Raw genomic sequence first — 17066 nt, forward strand, 5'->3', positions numbered from 1 at the left:
ATACAAACCCAACTGACAAATTAAAACAATAACCATGAATTCAGTCTGAGACAAGGTCTATTTTCAGGGAACTTTAGGAAATTGAGTTCTGTGCTTGAAAATGTTCTAAAACACCAAGTTAGTTCAATCAATCTGCTCCGGAATCCCACACGGATGGGATCCAAACAAATCCCTGTGTGCCAAATGGGGGTGAAAACTCACATCCTTTAGCTGGTAAAGGAACCCGTACTTTAGGGCATCCTGGTTTCTGAGGTTGAGAACTCAGACTCTCATTGCTTTGGTGTAGACATGCACACACGTGCTTGAGGGTGTAAGACAAGTTTATACAGACTCAGTAGCCTAGAACTGCACAGTCCAAATATGGATGGCCACTAGTGACATGTGGCTAGTACATACTGAGATAGGCTCTAAGGGTAAAATACCTCAACAATCTTTAATGTTGTATATGTGAAATGATACTATTTTGGATATACTGGGTTAAAAGAGGTCACTAAAATAAATTTTACCTGTTTAACTTTTATTACATAACTACCAGAAAACTTTAAATTACTTAAGTAGCTCAGATTATTTATTTCTAGAAATACTGGATAGTGTCAGTCTAGAAATCTCGATTTAGACAAAATATCTCAATTCCTTTGGAAGCAAAATGTCACATTAGATAATGGCAAACTCCAATGAAGAAAATCCTCACCACCACCCCCCTTCAGCATATTTATTATTCACAGTATTCATTTCACTGCCAATTTGTCAGATGACTCTGGATCAGAGGAAATCTCCATTCTCATGCCAGTTTTCATCATACCCCTCCCCCAGAGCTTAAATTCCCTCCACCCAACTCCCAAAGTTCCCGACTCTCATGACCCATGTCCCAAACTTCAGCTGGCACACCCAACATTCTGTTTGAAGCATCTTCTTCCCTCTGCTCCCACTATGTACTCACCCTGGGGGACATCCTTTCTCTCATAACTCATGTATGTGACTTCACATCAATTCAGGTGATTCAGACACAACTCTACTTTTCAGGTCCTACATCTATCAGTGTAAATGTCAGGATAGTCTGCTTTAAGTCAAACTGTAAAAGAATCTATGTACTTTTAAATACAAGGAAGAATTGACTACAGTTCAAATTCACAAGTGCCTGCCAAATTCCTAGAATGGTGGGTGTGTACTGGAAGAAAGGGTCAAGACCACACAAAGTGTGGTCTCTACACAAATTGTTAAAATAAAAATTGGGTAATCTGGGTTTTATCTTTTTTTATTTTCCATGTCCTCTCTTTGAAGAGGGCAATAAATAATGAAATGTCCCAAAGAAGCGCATATGAAAAGGCCCAAAACAACGCATAATTAGGCAAATTCAGTCATGAAGAAAGAAGGAACAGAGGTTAACTTGGGACACATGAATGCAGGTCTGAATCCCTCAAAGTGTGGGCCAAGTTCTGAGGGTGTGTACATATATACATCTGTGAGAAAAGAGTCTGCAGTTTTCATGAGATTTCAAAGGGTCTGTGACCCAATAAGAACTACTGCTATAGGGCTTAAAAAGAAACTAGATAAAATTACAAGGTAAAGAAAGACATCTATTTACAGGATAAATATTTTAAGACACCAATGACCACATGCCAATAGTTATTAACCCCATCACAGTACACATCTGTTAACTTTGTATATTTTCACAGTGTGATCTTCACCACAACTTGCAAAGTGTAACCACTCGGTGCCTTCTGCTTCATTCTGTTCAGTTTTTCCATTACAATTCTTCCAGCATAATTTTTTGATAGCAAGCATATGTCTTTGGCTAAAACAAAGATAGAAAAATCATGAAAGGAATGTATGCTAGGACTACAAAATATTTACCCTATGTATTAATTTCATTTATATGCCCTTGTTATTAATGTCAACATGAATGGAAGTCAAAATCTGAAAAATCAAAATGTAAAGGTCTTACAAAAAGCAGAATCAGACCTATAAATACAGAGAACAAACTAATGGTTTCCAAAGGGGCAGGGGTGGAGGGTTGGACAGAATGGATGAGAAACAGATACACACTTCCATTATGGAATGAATAAGTCACGAGAAGAAAAAGCATCATATAAGGAATACAGTCAATGATGCCCTCATAGTGACTGACAGGACAGATGGCAGTTACACTTGGGGTAAACACAGCATAACGTGTAAATATGTCAAATCACTAAGTTGTACACCTGAAACCAATGTAATACTCTATGTCAACTATACTCAAGAAAAAAATTATTATAAAAATTCAAAAGTACAGGTTTTAAAATGTCATCACTAATACTTTAGCAATTTTATTCTAAACCCAAAAATATCTTAACTCTATTTACTTAAAACCCTAAATATCTTACTGACAAAGGACACTACCAAAAAGAGCAAGAAATAGACAATGAATTCCTGTCAAATCTTGTTTGAATAAGTGTATTTCATAAAATGGTTATTAAAATCAGTTTTTCAAATAACATTACTAAAGGTATTTCTTTTTTAAAGAATTCCAACTTGCAACATATTCTAAATATTTTATTCTTTTGACATCCCTGTGATATTGATAGACTCATGTTTTTACTGCTGGATAAGTAAAATAACAAAAGATTTAATAAACTGCCCAATGAAACAATCTTGGTCTCCAACATGACCTCCAACTGCATGACCCTGGGCAAGACACTCTTATTAATGCCCCCTCAACCCCATTGCAGGCCTAGAATGATACCAAACAAACACTGTCAAATCCCTATGAAAATTTAATACCCTATAAATTTAACCTGCAAATTAGACCTCCAAACCAAAGAGGAATAAAGTTAAAAACTTAAGTAGATTTTAAGGCAGTAAACCCTGAAAACAATACCTGTGCACACAAATTATACTTTCAGATGTTGAGAGCCCCACACATCACCAGATGCACTCTCAGAATGAAAGGCAGGAATGAAATATAACCTTGAGGTAATGAAACACATTTTAAAAATGGGCATACCAGAATCTATGTAACCACATGACTGTGAGGCCTTGCAAATGACCATAATGGAGGTTACACACACTTCAACAATGCTACTGTACATAGTGTTTCCTGAAATTTTCTTATAGGCAATGCTTCCATACTATGCAGGCGATGACCTGAACACTATCTTCAGTGACAGTACATCTGTGCATTTGACTCTGGTTACTGAAGGGAGTCAAGACTTATATGGAAATGAACTTTATAAATAGAATCAATGCCACACTTTAAAAAAAAGTGATGAAATGAGTACAATTATAAAAGATATGATAATTGGCTTTCTTGTATCACTAGTAAGCTGGTCCTGAACACAATCTCTAAAGATAAGTTCCAAAAATATTTTAAGTCACACCAACATCACTAGCATCTCATTTGTTATCAATAATATTAAAGAGCTCACATTTCATGAGAGGAATGGTTTGAAGTAGTGACATTACTGAAAGAAATACATGTAGTACAGTTGACCCTTAACACAGATTTGAACTGCATGGGTCTACTTATACACGGATTTTTTTCAATACATACAGTACAGTACCATAAATGTATTTTCTCTTACAATTTCTTAGCAACATTTTTTTTCTCTAGCTTATTTTATTCAAACACAGTGCTAAATACATATAACATACAAAATAGGGGCTAATCCACTGCTTATGTTATTACTAAGGCTTCTAGTCAACAGAAGGCTGTTAGAAATTAAGCTTTGTGGAGTCAAAAGGTATAAACCTCTAACTCCCACTGTTCAAGGACCAATTGCATACTGCTCCCCTTGGGAGCTACTTTGAGGAGTACTTATTTTGTTATTTTAAGTCTTAACATGGTGGGTTTGGGTAATATTCCCCTTAAATCTAGCATGTTAATAGATCATATTTAGAAGACAGGAGTTTGAGGAGCCAACCTTAAAGGCAGTATTTGGTTGTACTTACCTTTATATCTCATTATGAGCATAAACTTTGATTTGAAAGATACTGAAATTTGGTAACTGGGATATTAACAATGCAAATAGTATAATGTGGTTAAGTCAGGGATTATTTCTTATAAATCTAACACATCATAATGACTTAAAAAAAAATCTTGAAATAAAAAATACAAATTCTGTACATGTCCCCTTGCCTTGCTGTCTCAGGGCCTTCCTACCAGTATTCCACATTCAGGACCTGCAGAAGAGAATGAGCACCATGGGTAGGGCAAGCTGAAAGGAAGAAGGCAAGGGAGGGAGCCCAGGAAGAGAGAAAATTTCAAATTCCTAGAATATGGAATATCATACTGAAGTACTTACCTCTTCAGTAAGCAACAGCATGAACTCATTCTTTCTTTTTTTAAAATATTTTATTTATTTGGCAAAGAGAGCATACAAGTAGGCAGACCAGGAGGGAGAGGGAGATACAGGCTTTCCGCTGAGCAGAGAGCTTGATGTGGGGCTTGATCCCAGGACCCTGGGATCATGACCTGAGCCCAAGGCAGACACTTAACTGACTGAGCCACCAAGGCGCCCCCAACATGAACTGTTTCAATTGCTAAAACCACCATCAGAGGTGGGAGAGAAGCCAAAAGGGCAGCAGGAACAAAGATTACATTTTAACCAATACAATTATTACCAGTACTAACATGCTTTGCCAACAAGGAGACAAACTCTCCTGGATGAAATATCTTGTAAAAGACATCTGCTCACAGGTCTCTCTCTCCACCAACCCATCACTTTCATCATGATACTGTCACTTGGAATTTTGACATTCTATTTTGAACAGTTCAGATATATGAAGGTTGAAGAATTCTAAAAAAAAGTCTGACAGAATGAGGTTAGTGACTTTTCAATTATTCAGATATTTTTAAAGAATAATTTGGGTTAAAAATTAGATTAAAAAAGGATCCTGCTACCTAAGTGAGTGATAGTAGGGAGAAGGCTGTAAATGACAGGTGCTCTAAGCCAGCGCAGGAGGCAAAAGCCCAGGCGCAGGGCATGAGGCTCAGGGAGCATCTTGTGCTAGAAAGCAGTCATGTGGCTTTGAAGTGCACTTGACCGTTTGCTCCAACATGGGTTCTAAGCTGAAGTGTTCAAACACAAGATGAGGATACCAAAACACAATCTCTAATATTTCAAAAAATCACCAATACTTTTAATCCAATTTTACTACAAATCTACTATAATCACATTCTAAACATCATTATAAAAATCACTTTCATCTCAAATGCATTGTCTATAAAGATAGTATTATGCAAACAAGCAATCTGTTCAAGTAAACTTTTAAAAAACCTGGTGTGGGGACACCTGGGTGGCTTAGTGGCTTAGCGCCGGCCTTCGGCCCAGGGCATGATCCTGGAATACTGGGATTGAGTCCCATGTCAGGCTCCCTGCATGGAGCCTGCTTCTCCCTCTGCCTATGTCTCTGCTTCTCTCTCTCTCTGTGTCTCTCATGAATAAATAAATAAAATCTTTAAAACAAAACAAAACAACAACCTGGTGCAATAGTAAGAAACATCAATCTCAAGAGACTACCACAGTACCACTTGGTGGTAAGCACCATGAAGAGAGATTTATGTCCCTCTCCATGTAAATATGGCATAAAATTGCCCGTAAAGACAAATACTCTATGATTTCACTTATATATTGAATCTTTAAAAAATGAAAACAAGGGCAGACCCAGTGGCTCAGCGGTTTAGCGCCACCTTCGGCCCAGGGTATGATCCCGGAGACCTGGGATCAAGTCCCACGTCGGGCTCCCTGCGTGGAGCCTGCTTCTCCCTCTGCCTGTGTCTCTGCCCCCCCACCGCCGTCTCTATGAATAAATAAATAAAATCTTAAAAAAAAAAAGGAAAACAAAAAAAAAAAAAAAGGAAAGAAAAAAGAAAACAAAAACTCACAGGAAAAGAGATCAGATTTATGGTTACCAGATACAAAGAGTAGGAGAGAGGGAATCAGAGGAAGGTGGTTAAAACATACAAACTCCCAGTTATAAGACAAGTACTAGAGATGTAATGTACGACATGATGACTACAGCTGACACTGCTGGATGACGGACAGGGAAGTTAAGAGAGTAAATCCTAGAGTTCTCATTAGGGGAGACATTTTTTCCTTTATTCTTTTCTTTTTTCCCTTTTTATTGTATCTCTAAAAGTAAATGGATGTAAGGTGAACATAGTGTAGTAACATTTCACAACGTATGTAAATCCTGCTGTAGACCATAAACTTATAGTCATATGTATTGATTACTTTCCAATAAAACTCGAGAAAAACTGCCACTAAAAACTAGATGCCAAGGACGTCTGGGTGGCTCAGTTGGGTTAAGTGGAGCCTATCTGGTCCCTGCTCAGTGGGGAATCTGCTCCCTCTCCCTCCACTAAGCCTTACCTTACTCTTGCATGTGCGTGCACTCTCTCTCAAATAAATAAATCTTAAAAAAAAAAAAAAAAAGATCTACAAAAGAGCAACTTATTTTTAAAAATAAAAACTCAATGCTTGATAACAAATACAATTATAATTTGCATATTTATAACAAAATCTAATGTGATGAATGTGAAAATAGTAAGAAAATACCTTTGACTTGTTTCTACACAGTGGGTCCAGTCATTTATTTCTGGAACTTGATCAGTCTTTTTCCAGGTATATAAACAAACCTTTCCACACTCTAATCCTACTGCAACAATGTATCTGTTTTTAAGGGAGAGGAGAAAAGACTGATTAATTACATGAATTTCTGTTATCTCTGTCATCACTCTAAGGGAAGGCAGTTCTTTACCTGTTTCCAACTGTCCATGGCTTACAAAAGGCTTTGTTTAAAAATGCCAGCTGAGGAGAGAGTGCACTGCTTCTACTGTGCCCTCATGGAACTTCTCTCCATCATGGGTGCTCAAAGTTTTCCCTCTGTTCTCTGCTGGCAAAGCCCATAAACCAGTGTTTCCCTGGCTGGCTGCAGGCGCTCCCGTTCTACTGAAGACACTTGTTACCAAGAAAGCACCAAGGTTCTAAATTTGGTGACATAAGAACCTTTGAGCCACACTCCCAATCCCCATTTTCTCCACTCTGAATATCATCGAGTTTGGATGATTTAACAATTCTTATAAGAAACCTAAGCATTATGAAAAAATAGCAACTCAGAAGCTATGAAAAAGCACAAATCAAAGTATGAGAGAGCTACATACTAAGGAATCAAGTCTTAACAAATATGTAAAACAAAGCCCCACTTGGAGACTGACCTTTGGGAAAGGTTAAGCAGGGGGCAGACACTGACTGCTGTCACTGCCCCGCCCACATCCAGGACAGAGGAGCAGGGGCCAATGCTGTGCTCCACAGAGTCATCACTGGAGTCGCACTCACCCCACACAACCACCTAATAGAGACAGATCAAACTCTGTGAAGCTTTCTCTTTGCAAGGTTTCCAGCAATGCATCAAGAGTATCAGTGGCACAGATAATGCAAAATATTCACTCTAACGTTTAGAAAAATGCCTCATCAACATTTGTGGATGATGTTCCAGGATTTCAGGTATTTCAGGCATCAGAGAGAAGCCACAGTGTAGCAGACACAAGTCTGTGAGACCTCAAATACCTAAGTGTGCTGGTCCCAGATGGACTGCCCCTGCCCAGAGACTGGAGATTATCTAGCATGCTCTTTGATACTCAGGAAACCAGTTCTGATCCAGGGAGAGTCTATCGGTCACATCTTCACCAGGAGGCTCATCCTGCACGTCTCTAAGAAGTTACCACACAATGCATGGGGACCTATCAAACCTATCTTCCTCTATACCACCGAGTCGCTCAGGGAAACAAGTCAGCAGTCAAGAGCACCTAACCATGATGCTACCCTGTGTAAAAAATGGTGTTTCCCTGGAAGCTCATGCCTCCAGGGGGTGTGACTGGTCCCTAAGAAACAGAGAGCAGTGAAGCAGATGACACTTGTAAAATCCAGACCAAAGCAAGACTCCAAGCAGAAGCCTCTGACCAACTAAACAGAAGTGCATTTCTGAGAATGTGTGGTGGATGACACTTTGTCCATTTCAGTCCCGACACACCCCTGAGAGCCACAGCTGGAGCATGCACTACAGCGAGACTGCAGAGGGCAGAGAAGCCCCGCTTCCTCAGCAGCCAGCAGCGCACAGCAAGGGAAGGGGCAGGGAAGAAATGAATAGGCAAATGGACACAAGTGAACATCTAAGAGAAACAGGTTTAGAGGATGACATTTCAGTGATTCACTGAGTGACAAGGCAAGAGCTAGCCCTCTGCTAAGGAGATTTGGACCATGACAAACTGATGAAGGCAGGAAGAGGAAAGGAAACGCTCAACTGCCTCACCACCTCTGGTCCGCAGGCACTGCAGAAAAAGGAAAGGGCATTAAAGAGTGTGAGAACAGGAGGGACCAGAGGCCAGGGTGAGGGCAGTAGTCAAGAACATACACCTAACTAACTTTTTTTGATTTTTTCAAAGCTTGGGAAACACACCCACCCACATACACAAACTGCTTCCTCCACTGAATGAAAAGGCAGTAATTATCTAATGTAGAAAAATTAATTCATAAATGTATGAAAAAGAAAAGCAGCGACTGTTTTCCCCCGTAGATCCCCTCCACCCCCTCCTGCTCTCCTAGTTGGTTAGTCTTGAAACCATTTTATTCACCACTTCTCTCCTGCTGGGGTCATCTGAGGAACATCATGTGTCTGAAAGGTTTTCTTCTCAGTATTTGATATTTCAGAGAAATGTATTTATAGAATTTAGCACAAAAAGCCTTTTTATGCATGCATATGAAAAACACAGAAGAGGGCAGCTCCAGTGGCTCAGTGGTTTAGTGCCACCTTCAGCCCAGGGTGTGATCCTGGAGACCTGGGATGGAGTCCCATGTTGGGCTCCCTGCATGGAGCCTGCTTCTCCCTCTCCCTCTGCCTCTGCCTCTGCGTGTGTGTGTGTGTGTGTGTGTCTCATGAATGAATAAATAAAATCTTAAAAAAAAACAATAACAACACAGAAGAGAATATACAGATTTTTAAAAAATAAGATCAGAAAGTCAGGATTATATGTTTTCTATCCAAATACACCTGTAGTATTATTTTACATTTGAAAACTACTAAGTTTAAAAAAATTACCTTTTTGTCCCGACTTCCAGTGAAGAAATACTTGCTATCAGGACTCCAATCACAAGACCAAATAATTCTACTGTGCACAGCAGTTACTTTGTTGGTAAAGGCAAAGAGGCTAAAAACTGGGTCTGAAAGAAACACCATACACATGACTCACAAAGCAGAGTTGTCTTTATCTGTAGAAACCTATGGTTATGTGCCATATCCATCAAGCCCTTTAGCTATCAATTTATTCATGTGGACTTTTGCAACACACTAGGCAGCTGGCCCTCACCAGAAGGCTATAGGCACACAGTTACTCTCCCAGGAGGGAAAGCTCTCTAGTGACATCTTCCAGGTGCTTAACTAAAATTTAACTTATGCCCATGAGAGAAGCCTGAGCAATTTAACTTTACTCAGGAAGTGGCCAGATTTACACATATGGATAAAAGAGTAATGCACTCTTCAATAATGGAAACAAAAACAAAAACAAAAACAAATGAATGAAAACTTTAAAAAAATCTTTGCCCTGGAGCGCCTGCGTGGCTCAGTAGGTGAAGCATCTGCCTTTGGCTCAGGTCACAGAGCCCCACATCTGGCTCCCTGCTCAGTTGGTAGTCTGCTCCTCCCTTTACCTCTGCCTACTAACTTCTCCTGCTTGTTTTCTCCTTGGTAATCTGTCAAGTGAATAAATAAAATCTTAAAAAACAGGGATGCCTGGGTGGCTCAATGGTTGAGCGTCTGCCTTTAGCCCAGGGCCTGATCCTGGAGACCCGGAATCGAGTCCCACATCGGGCTCCCTGCATGGAGCCTGCTTCTCCCTCTGCCTTTGTCTCTGCCTCTCTTCTGTGTCTCTCATGAATAAATTAAAAAAAAATCTTAAAAAAAAAACAAAAAACAACCTTTTCCCTTTTAAGATTTAAATGTAAGATAACTACTAGCCCTCAGGGGGACTAAACCTAAAACATATAATTACTTATGAAGAGGGAAGAGGAATATATCTATTAACCATAATCCATAAAGATACAATACATTAATGGATATATCATTAGTTTCACATCAACTTTTTATAAAGTAAAAGCTGCGTGTTAGGAAATCACTAGTTGCAAAAGAAATCAATCTGTTCTAATATGTACTGTTTAATATGTGTCAGTCTAAAATACAAGAAACTAAGAGACTAGGAATACCACAAGATCAAACTGCATGCAAGTTATATCAATGGAAAAATTAAAACAATTACACAACATGAAGATATATTAAACACTCTTTAGACTTTACCCAAAGAAACCAGGGTAAGAGAAATAGGCTATGCTCCAACAACACAAAGGTTTGTTGTTGGTTTTTTTTTTCCCTTTGTTTTTAATTAATGCCAGAATATGCCACTCATTCAGTTTTATGCTGGCATTCTGAAACAATCCACAAAATCCATATTTTTTAGATTTCTGTTTCTTTTAACGGAGATGTCTGAATACTTGCCATCTTGACTATATAATCACAAGAAGTCAACTCAAAGATCACTGTGTTTAAATCTTATAAGGAAGGTCAAGTCTTCCTCAGAATACAACTATGAAAGATTTCATGAAAGTGAGACTGTGGCCTTCACCCTGGTATTACTTCTACTCCTCTTCAACTAGTAGCTCCTCACTAGATAAAATAGTAGTAGATAAAATGGACATATGTGTTTCACTAGTAATTTTCCAACTGGAAGCTGTTTTACCTAACTCAGGTGAGATTGTGTCCTGCCTTTTCCACAATGACCAGGTTCGATCTCTGGAAACAGCTAGTAAGAACTTGTCGTTAGGTGAGAAGGCCATCTGTGTGACAGTCAAACTGTGAAAAACTAAATTCTGCACCTGTTTCCAAGATGTAGTGTTCCAAAGAATGATGGCTGCATGCTCTTTCTTAGCTGCCTGGAGGACAGAGATGAAACAAGCAATTTAAGTAGAAATAAACTGGAAAAAAACCCACATTAAAAATAAATAATATATTGTTTCTATGGGTATGTTTTATTTATATGTATAAATGAGGAAAAAATTCAGAGCAGGTACATACTACAAGCAGGTGTAATCTCCTGGAAGAAGAAGACTGGGATTAGCATAGGTAACTCATCAGAAACTGACACAGTCATCACAATATTTCAATGTTTTATAAGAAGAATACCTTTGTGTATTAATTTGTAATTAAGAGTTTAGAAACTTTCACTTCTGGTCAATATGATGGAGGACTGGGGACTGGACTGACTCTTGTGTGAAATAACTAAAAACAAAAAACAAAAAACAAAACAGACATAGTGCCTGGAAATAACAGCACTCCAAAATACGAGGTAGCTGGCAACAAAGAACACTCATCTCTGGGACAAAATGAATTTGACTGGGAGAAAAAAAAACGAACCTCACTGAACTCTGTGACAACTTCAAACAGCTAAAGAAGTGTAACTAGAGTCTCCACAAAGGAAGAAAAGAAAAAATGCTTAAAAAGATAATTGCCGAAAAATTTCCAAATGTGATAAAAACAATAAACCTACAGATCCAAGAAGTTCAATAAAACCCAAAACATGAAGAAAATTATATAGAAAATAATCACATTGTTTACAACCAGCAATAAAAAATAAAATTGCAGTTGGAGGGGAAAAGCCCACCACCAAGAAACAAAAAAATTACAGCAAATTCCTATCAGAAACAATGCAAAAAAAAAAAAAGGAGCTCCATTGTTAAAGTACTGAGAGGAAAACCAACAGTATCTTACCCACTATAAAAATCATTATTGAAAAATGAGGGAGAGACAGAGTCTGTCAGACAGGCAGCTCAAAAAATTCAGGACCAGCAGAAATACATTACCAGGAATGTTAAAGAATATCCTTTAGGCAGAAAGAAACTGGTATCTGCTGGAAAATTTTTTATTTATATCTCTTCAAAAGATAACTGACTGATCACGGGGATCCCTGGGTGGCTCAGAGGTTCGGCGCCTGACTCTGGCCCAGGGTTTGATTTTGGAGTCCCAGGATCGAGTCCCGAATCGGGCTCCTGGCATGGAGCCCACTTCTCCCTCTGCCTGTGTTTCTCTCTCTCTCTTCCTCTCTCTCTATGTCTATCATGGATAAATAAATAAAATCTTGAGGAATTTCTCTGAAGAAGTAAAGTGTCCAACAAAACCACAGTAGGGGGAAACAGAAGTATACTTCTGTGAAGTTCCTAAATCATTCATGAAACAGTGCAACATTACTTGAAGGCAGACTGTGGCAAATTACAGATGTACACTATGAAATGAAAGACAACCAATAAAATTACACAGTAGTTATATCTACTAACCAAACAAAAGAAATAAAACACTCATAAGAAGTAATCAATTAACCCAAAGTAAGTAAAATGAAAAAAAAGAAAGGATGGAACAAATAGAAAACAAAATAGCAAGATGACAGATTTAAATCTAAGCATATTATTTATTACATTAAGGGACACCTGGGTGGCTCAGTCAGTTGAGCATCTCCCTTCTGCTCAAGTCATTATCTCAGGGTCCTGGGATCAAGCCCCACATCAGGCTCTCTGCTTAGCAGGGAGTCTACCTCTCCCTCTCACTCTGCACTCTCTCTTTCTCAAATAAATAAATAAAATCTGTATTTAAAAAAAAATCTCTAATTAAAAATTATATCTCATGTTTTTTTTTAAAGTAAATGGCCTCACAATTGCCACTATTAAAATGGAAGATTATCAAGATGAATAAAAAAGTAAGATCCAACTGTATGCTGTCTTTAAGAAACCCACTTGAAAAAAAAAAAAAGGAAACAAATAGCTGAAGAGTACAAGGGTGGAAAAAAGATACATAATTCAAGCACTTCTCAAAAGAAAGCTGGAGTGGGTATATTAACATTGGACAACATAGATTTGAGAGCACAACATATGGCCAGAAATAAAGAGGATCATTCCATAATGATAAACTAGTCAATTAATCAAGAGAACGTAACAAATCATAAATGTTTTAATAGCAGAGCTCCAAAATATAAAAACTGATTGAAAAACAAGTATTAAAAGATAAGCCCACAACCATATAGATCTCAAAAAGCTACTCTCAATAAAACTCAAAAGTATCGAGACATAACACTATCAACCAATCTGACATAATTCACATTTTCAGAACACTCCACCTAACAGAAAGAGAATTCACATCCTTTATTTTTTTTTTAAAGATATTATTTATTTATTCATGAGAGACACAGGCAGAGGGAGAAGCAGGCTCCATGCAGGGAGTCCAATGTGGGACTCGATCCCAGGACTCCAGGATCATGCCCTGGGCAGAAGACAGGCACTAAACCGCTGCCACCCAGGGATCCCGAATCCACATCCTTTTTAACTGAACATGGAAATTTACCATGTTCCAAGATTACCAAGATTAAATTTCAAAGGATTCAAATCATACTATGTTTTCTGACCATAAAGAAATTAAATTAGAAATCAGTAACAGAAAGATATTTGGAAAACACTCAGTATAAGGAAACTAAATAATAAATCTCAAAATAACCTATAGGTAAAAAGACAAAATCAAGAGAAATTTAAAAATATTTTTAGTGAAAATGAACAGAACTATCAAAACTTACAGGATGCCTCAAAAATAATACTTAGAGGGACACGTGGGTGGCTCAGTGGTTGAGTATCTGCCTTTGGCTCAGGGCGTGATCTCAGGTCCTTGGATCAAGTCCCACATCAGGCTCCTTGCAGGGACCCTGCTTCTCCTTCTGCCTATGTCTCTGCCTCTCTGTTTCTCATGAATAAATAAATAAAATCTTTAAAAAAAAGCTTTTTAAAAAACAAATTAATAATAATACTTAGAAAATTATAGCACTCAACATCTGTATTAGAAAGATCTGAAATCGGGATCCCTGGGTGGCGCAGCGGTTTGGCGCCTGCCTTTGGCCCAGGGCGCGATCCTGGAGACCCAGGATCAAATCCCACGTCGAGCTCCCGGTGCATGGAGCCTGCTTCTCCCTCTGCCTATGTCTCTGCCTCTCTCTCTCTCTCTCTCTGACTATCATAAATAAAAAAATAAAAAATTATAGAAAGATCTGAAATCAATGGCTTCAGCTTTAGCCTTATTAAACTAGAAACAGTAGAGGAAATGAAATCTAAGAAAAAAAACCAGCAAAAAATCAATGAAACAGAAACAAGAACAGCAGCAGAGGAAAATCCACAAAACCAAAAAGCTGGTTATTTGAAAATACCAAAAAAATAATTATTTTCCCGATTAATTCTCAGAAAGCTCTCCACCCCAAAAAAAGGTATGAGAGAGAAGACACAAATTGCTGATAACAGTTGTAAGAAAGATGACATCTGGGGCACCTGGGTGACTCAGTTGATTAAGTACCTGCCTTCAGTTCAAGTTATGATCACAGGGTTCCTGGGATCGAGCCCCATGTCCAGCTCCCTGCTCAGCAGAGAGTCTGCTTCCCCCCTCTCCCTCTGCGCCTTGGCTTGTGTTCTCTCCATCTTACTACCTTCTCAAGTAAAAAAATAAAATCTTTAAAACAAAACAAAAAAAAAAAACAAAGGTAACATCACCAGATATTCTTTCAATATTAAAAGGGACAAATTTTCTGAAAAATACAAACTACCAAAGTGCACTCAAGAAAAGCTACACAGTCCTATATCTATTAAAGATATTATATTTCTAGTTAAAAACTTTGCCACAAAGAAAACTCCAGGATTGGTTGGCTTACTGGGGATTTTTCTCAAAAATTTAAAAAGATAGTAATACAAATTCTACACAAACTCTTCCAGAAAATTGCAGAGGAAGAAATATTTCTAAGAGGTTAATATTACTCTGAAACCAAAACCATATAAAGAAAACTATATTTCAAAAAAATAAAAATAAAAAAAGAAAACTATATTTCAATATCCATCATATATTATATACAAAAGTTTAACAAAATTTTAGAAAAATTAGTCCAACAGTATATAAAATGATAATGTACTATAAACAGGTGGGGTTTGGTTCCAGGAATGTGACGTTGGTTTATTATTTTAAAAATCCGTGTAATTCACCATATTAATAAACTGAAAAGGGGAAACCATATGATCATATCAACAGATGAAGAAAAAATACTTAACAAAATCTATCTTCCATTCCTGATAAAAACTCTCTGCAGAGGCACCTGGGTGGCTCAGTCAGTTGAGGATCTGCCTCTGGCTCATGAGGGTCATAATCCTGGGGTCCTGGGATCGAGTCCCATGTCAGGCTCCCTGCTCAGTGAGCAACCTGCTTCTCCCTCTCCCCTGCCCCTGCTCACGTTCTCTCTCTTGCTCACTCTCTCTCTCAAATAAATACAAATCTTAAAAAAAACCAAACAAACAAAAACAAAACAAAACAAAACCTCTCTGCAAACTAGAAATTGGAGGCAACCTGAGAGAGAAGAATCACAAAAAAGTCTATAGCAAACATCACCTGTAATGGACAAAGAAGGAATCCTGAGGTGAGGAATTAGGCCAAGGATTTCTGCTATTACTATACCATTTCTATCCAACATTAAGACATGCATATGAGGAAGGAAATTTCTTTACTCATAGGCAACATAAGAATCTATGTGGAAATGCTATAGCATGTATAATAAAGGTACAAATTTAGAAAGCTCCCAGGATGTAAGATCAATATACAAAAAGCAAGGAAAAGATACAAAATATTTGAAATAAGGGTAAATCTGACAGAATTGCCTAAGACCTGACACTGAAAACTACAAAACAAACATTCCTAATAGTAAGATGTTAACAATGGGAAAATTGGGTGAGATAAAACTATATATTATCTCCGCAACATTTTGTTAAATCTACCATCATTCTAAAATAAAATGTTTACTGGGACGCCTGGGTGGCTCAGTGGTTGAGCGTCTGCCTTCGGCTCAGGGTGTGATCCTGGAGTTCTGGGATCAAGTCCTGCATCAGGCTCCCCGCAGGGAGCTTGCTTCTCCTTCTCCCTATGTCTCTGCCTCCTTGTGTCTCTGATGAATAATAAAATATTTAAATAAAATGTTTACTTTAAAAAATCATCCTGAGAAATTAAAGACCTAAATAAATGAGACAGTGCATTTGCATGTCAAAAAACCCAATATTGTTATAATCTCCTCCAAATAACTTTGAAAAGTAAGAAGAGAATTGGTTCCTGATTTCAAGACCTATTACAAAAAGCTACAGCTATTAAAAGAATGTGGTACTGCATCAACATAAGAAAAAAAGATGAACAGAAGAAAATAAAAGTGTAGAAAAAGACTCATACATATATAGACAGGTGATTTCTAGCAAAGGTGCAAAAGGCAGTAAATAAAAGAGTAGTCTTTTCAACAAATAATGATGGTACAATTGGATACTGACATGCAAAAAAAACCAACTTTAACCTAAATTCCAGGCCAAATGCAAAGAATGCAAGAATTAAAGATGTAAACATAAAACTTAAAATCTACAAAACTCCTAGAACAAAATGTAGCAGATCTTTGTGACCTTCAGTTAGGCAAAGATTCCTTAGACATTACACAAAAAGCACACAACCCAATACAGAAAAAAAACTGGTAAATCAGACTTCACCAAAACATATAACTTCTGCTCTTTGAAAAACACAGTTAGGGAAATGAGGACAAGTCATTGGGAATAATTATCTAAATAGCATTTATCTGATAGTTGTATCCAGTGTATATAAAGAACTTTCCCAAATTCAGTAGTGGAAAAACAATTGCTATAAAGAAATGGGCAGAAGATTTGAAGATACTTCATCAAAGAAGAGATACAGATGGAAAATTAGCACATAAAAAGATGCTCAACAACACTGGTCTTGTGGAAAATGCAAATTACAATCACGAGATGTTACCCACCAAACTGAATAGTTAAAAAGATTGACCGTGGAGTACAAAATATTGATAAGGGTGTGAAGCTACTCAAAGTCCCTCTGCTGGCGGGAACTGCAAAATGGTACAACCACTTTGGAAAATAGATTGGCAGTTTCTTTTTTTAAGATTTTATTTATTTATTCCTGAGCTGGAAGGA

General features: G+C 37.8%; 1 protein-coding gene across 8 annotated transcripts in view; it reads right to left on the minus strand.

Annotated features, from left to right (window-relative positions):
* Positions 1-546: 546 nt before the first annotated feature.
* Positions 547-17066, minus strand: part of ELP2 (elongator acetyltransferase complex subunit 2) — a 48369-nt gene continuing 31849 nt past the window's right edge. For 5 of the 8 annotated variants that reach the window (XM_025429113.3, XM_025429112.3, XM_025429115.3 and 2 more), the window contains 5 exons: positions 10766-10958; positions 9076-9197; positions 7196-7329; positions 6537-6650; positions 547-1795 (listed from right to left, as the gene is read on the minus strand). In XM_025429113.3, coding sequence (XP_025284898.1) covers positions 1639-1795; positions 6537-6650; positions 7196-7329; positions 9076-9197; positions 10766-10958 — 720 coding nt within the window. In that variant the 3' untranslated portion in view covers positions 547-1638. The remainder of the gene's footprint in view (positions 1796-6536; positions 6651-7195; positions 7330-9075; positions 9198-10765; positions 10959-17066) is intronic. The other 3 variants (XM_049112746.1, XM_025429116.3, XR_003128544.3) reach the window with 2 other exon arrangements.

The sequence above is a fragment of the Canis lupus genome, chromosome 7 (genome assembly GCF_003254725.2).
Source record: "Canis lupus dingo isolate Sandy chromosome 7, ASM325472v2, whole genome shotgun sequence".
NCBI lineage: Eukaryota > Metazoa > Chordata > Mammalia > Carnivora > Canidae > Canis > Canis lupus.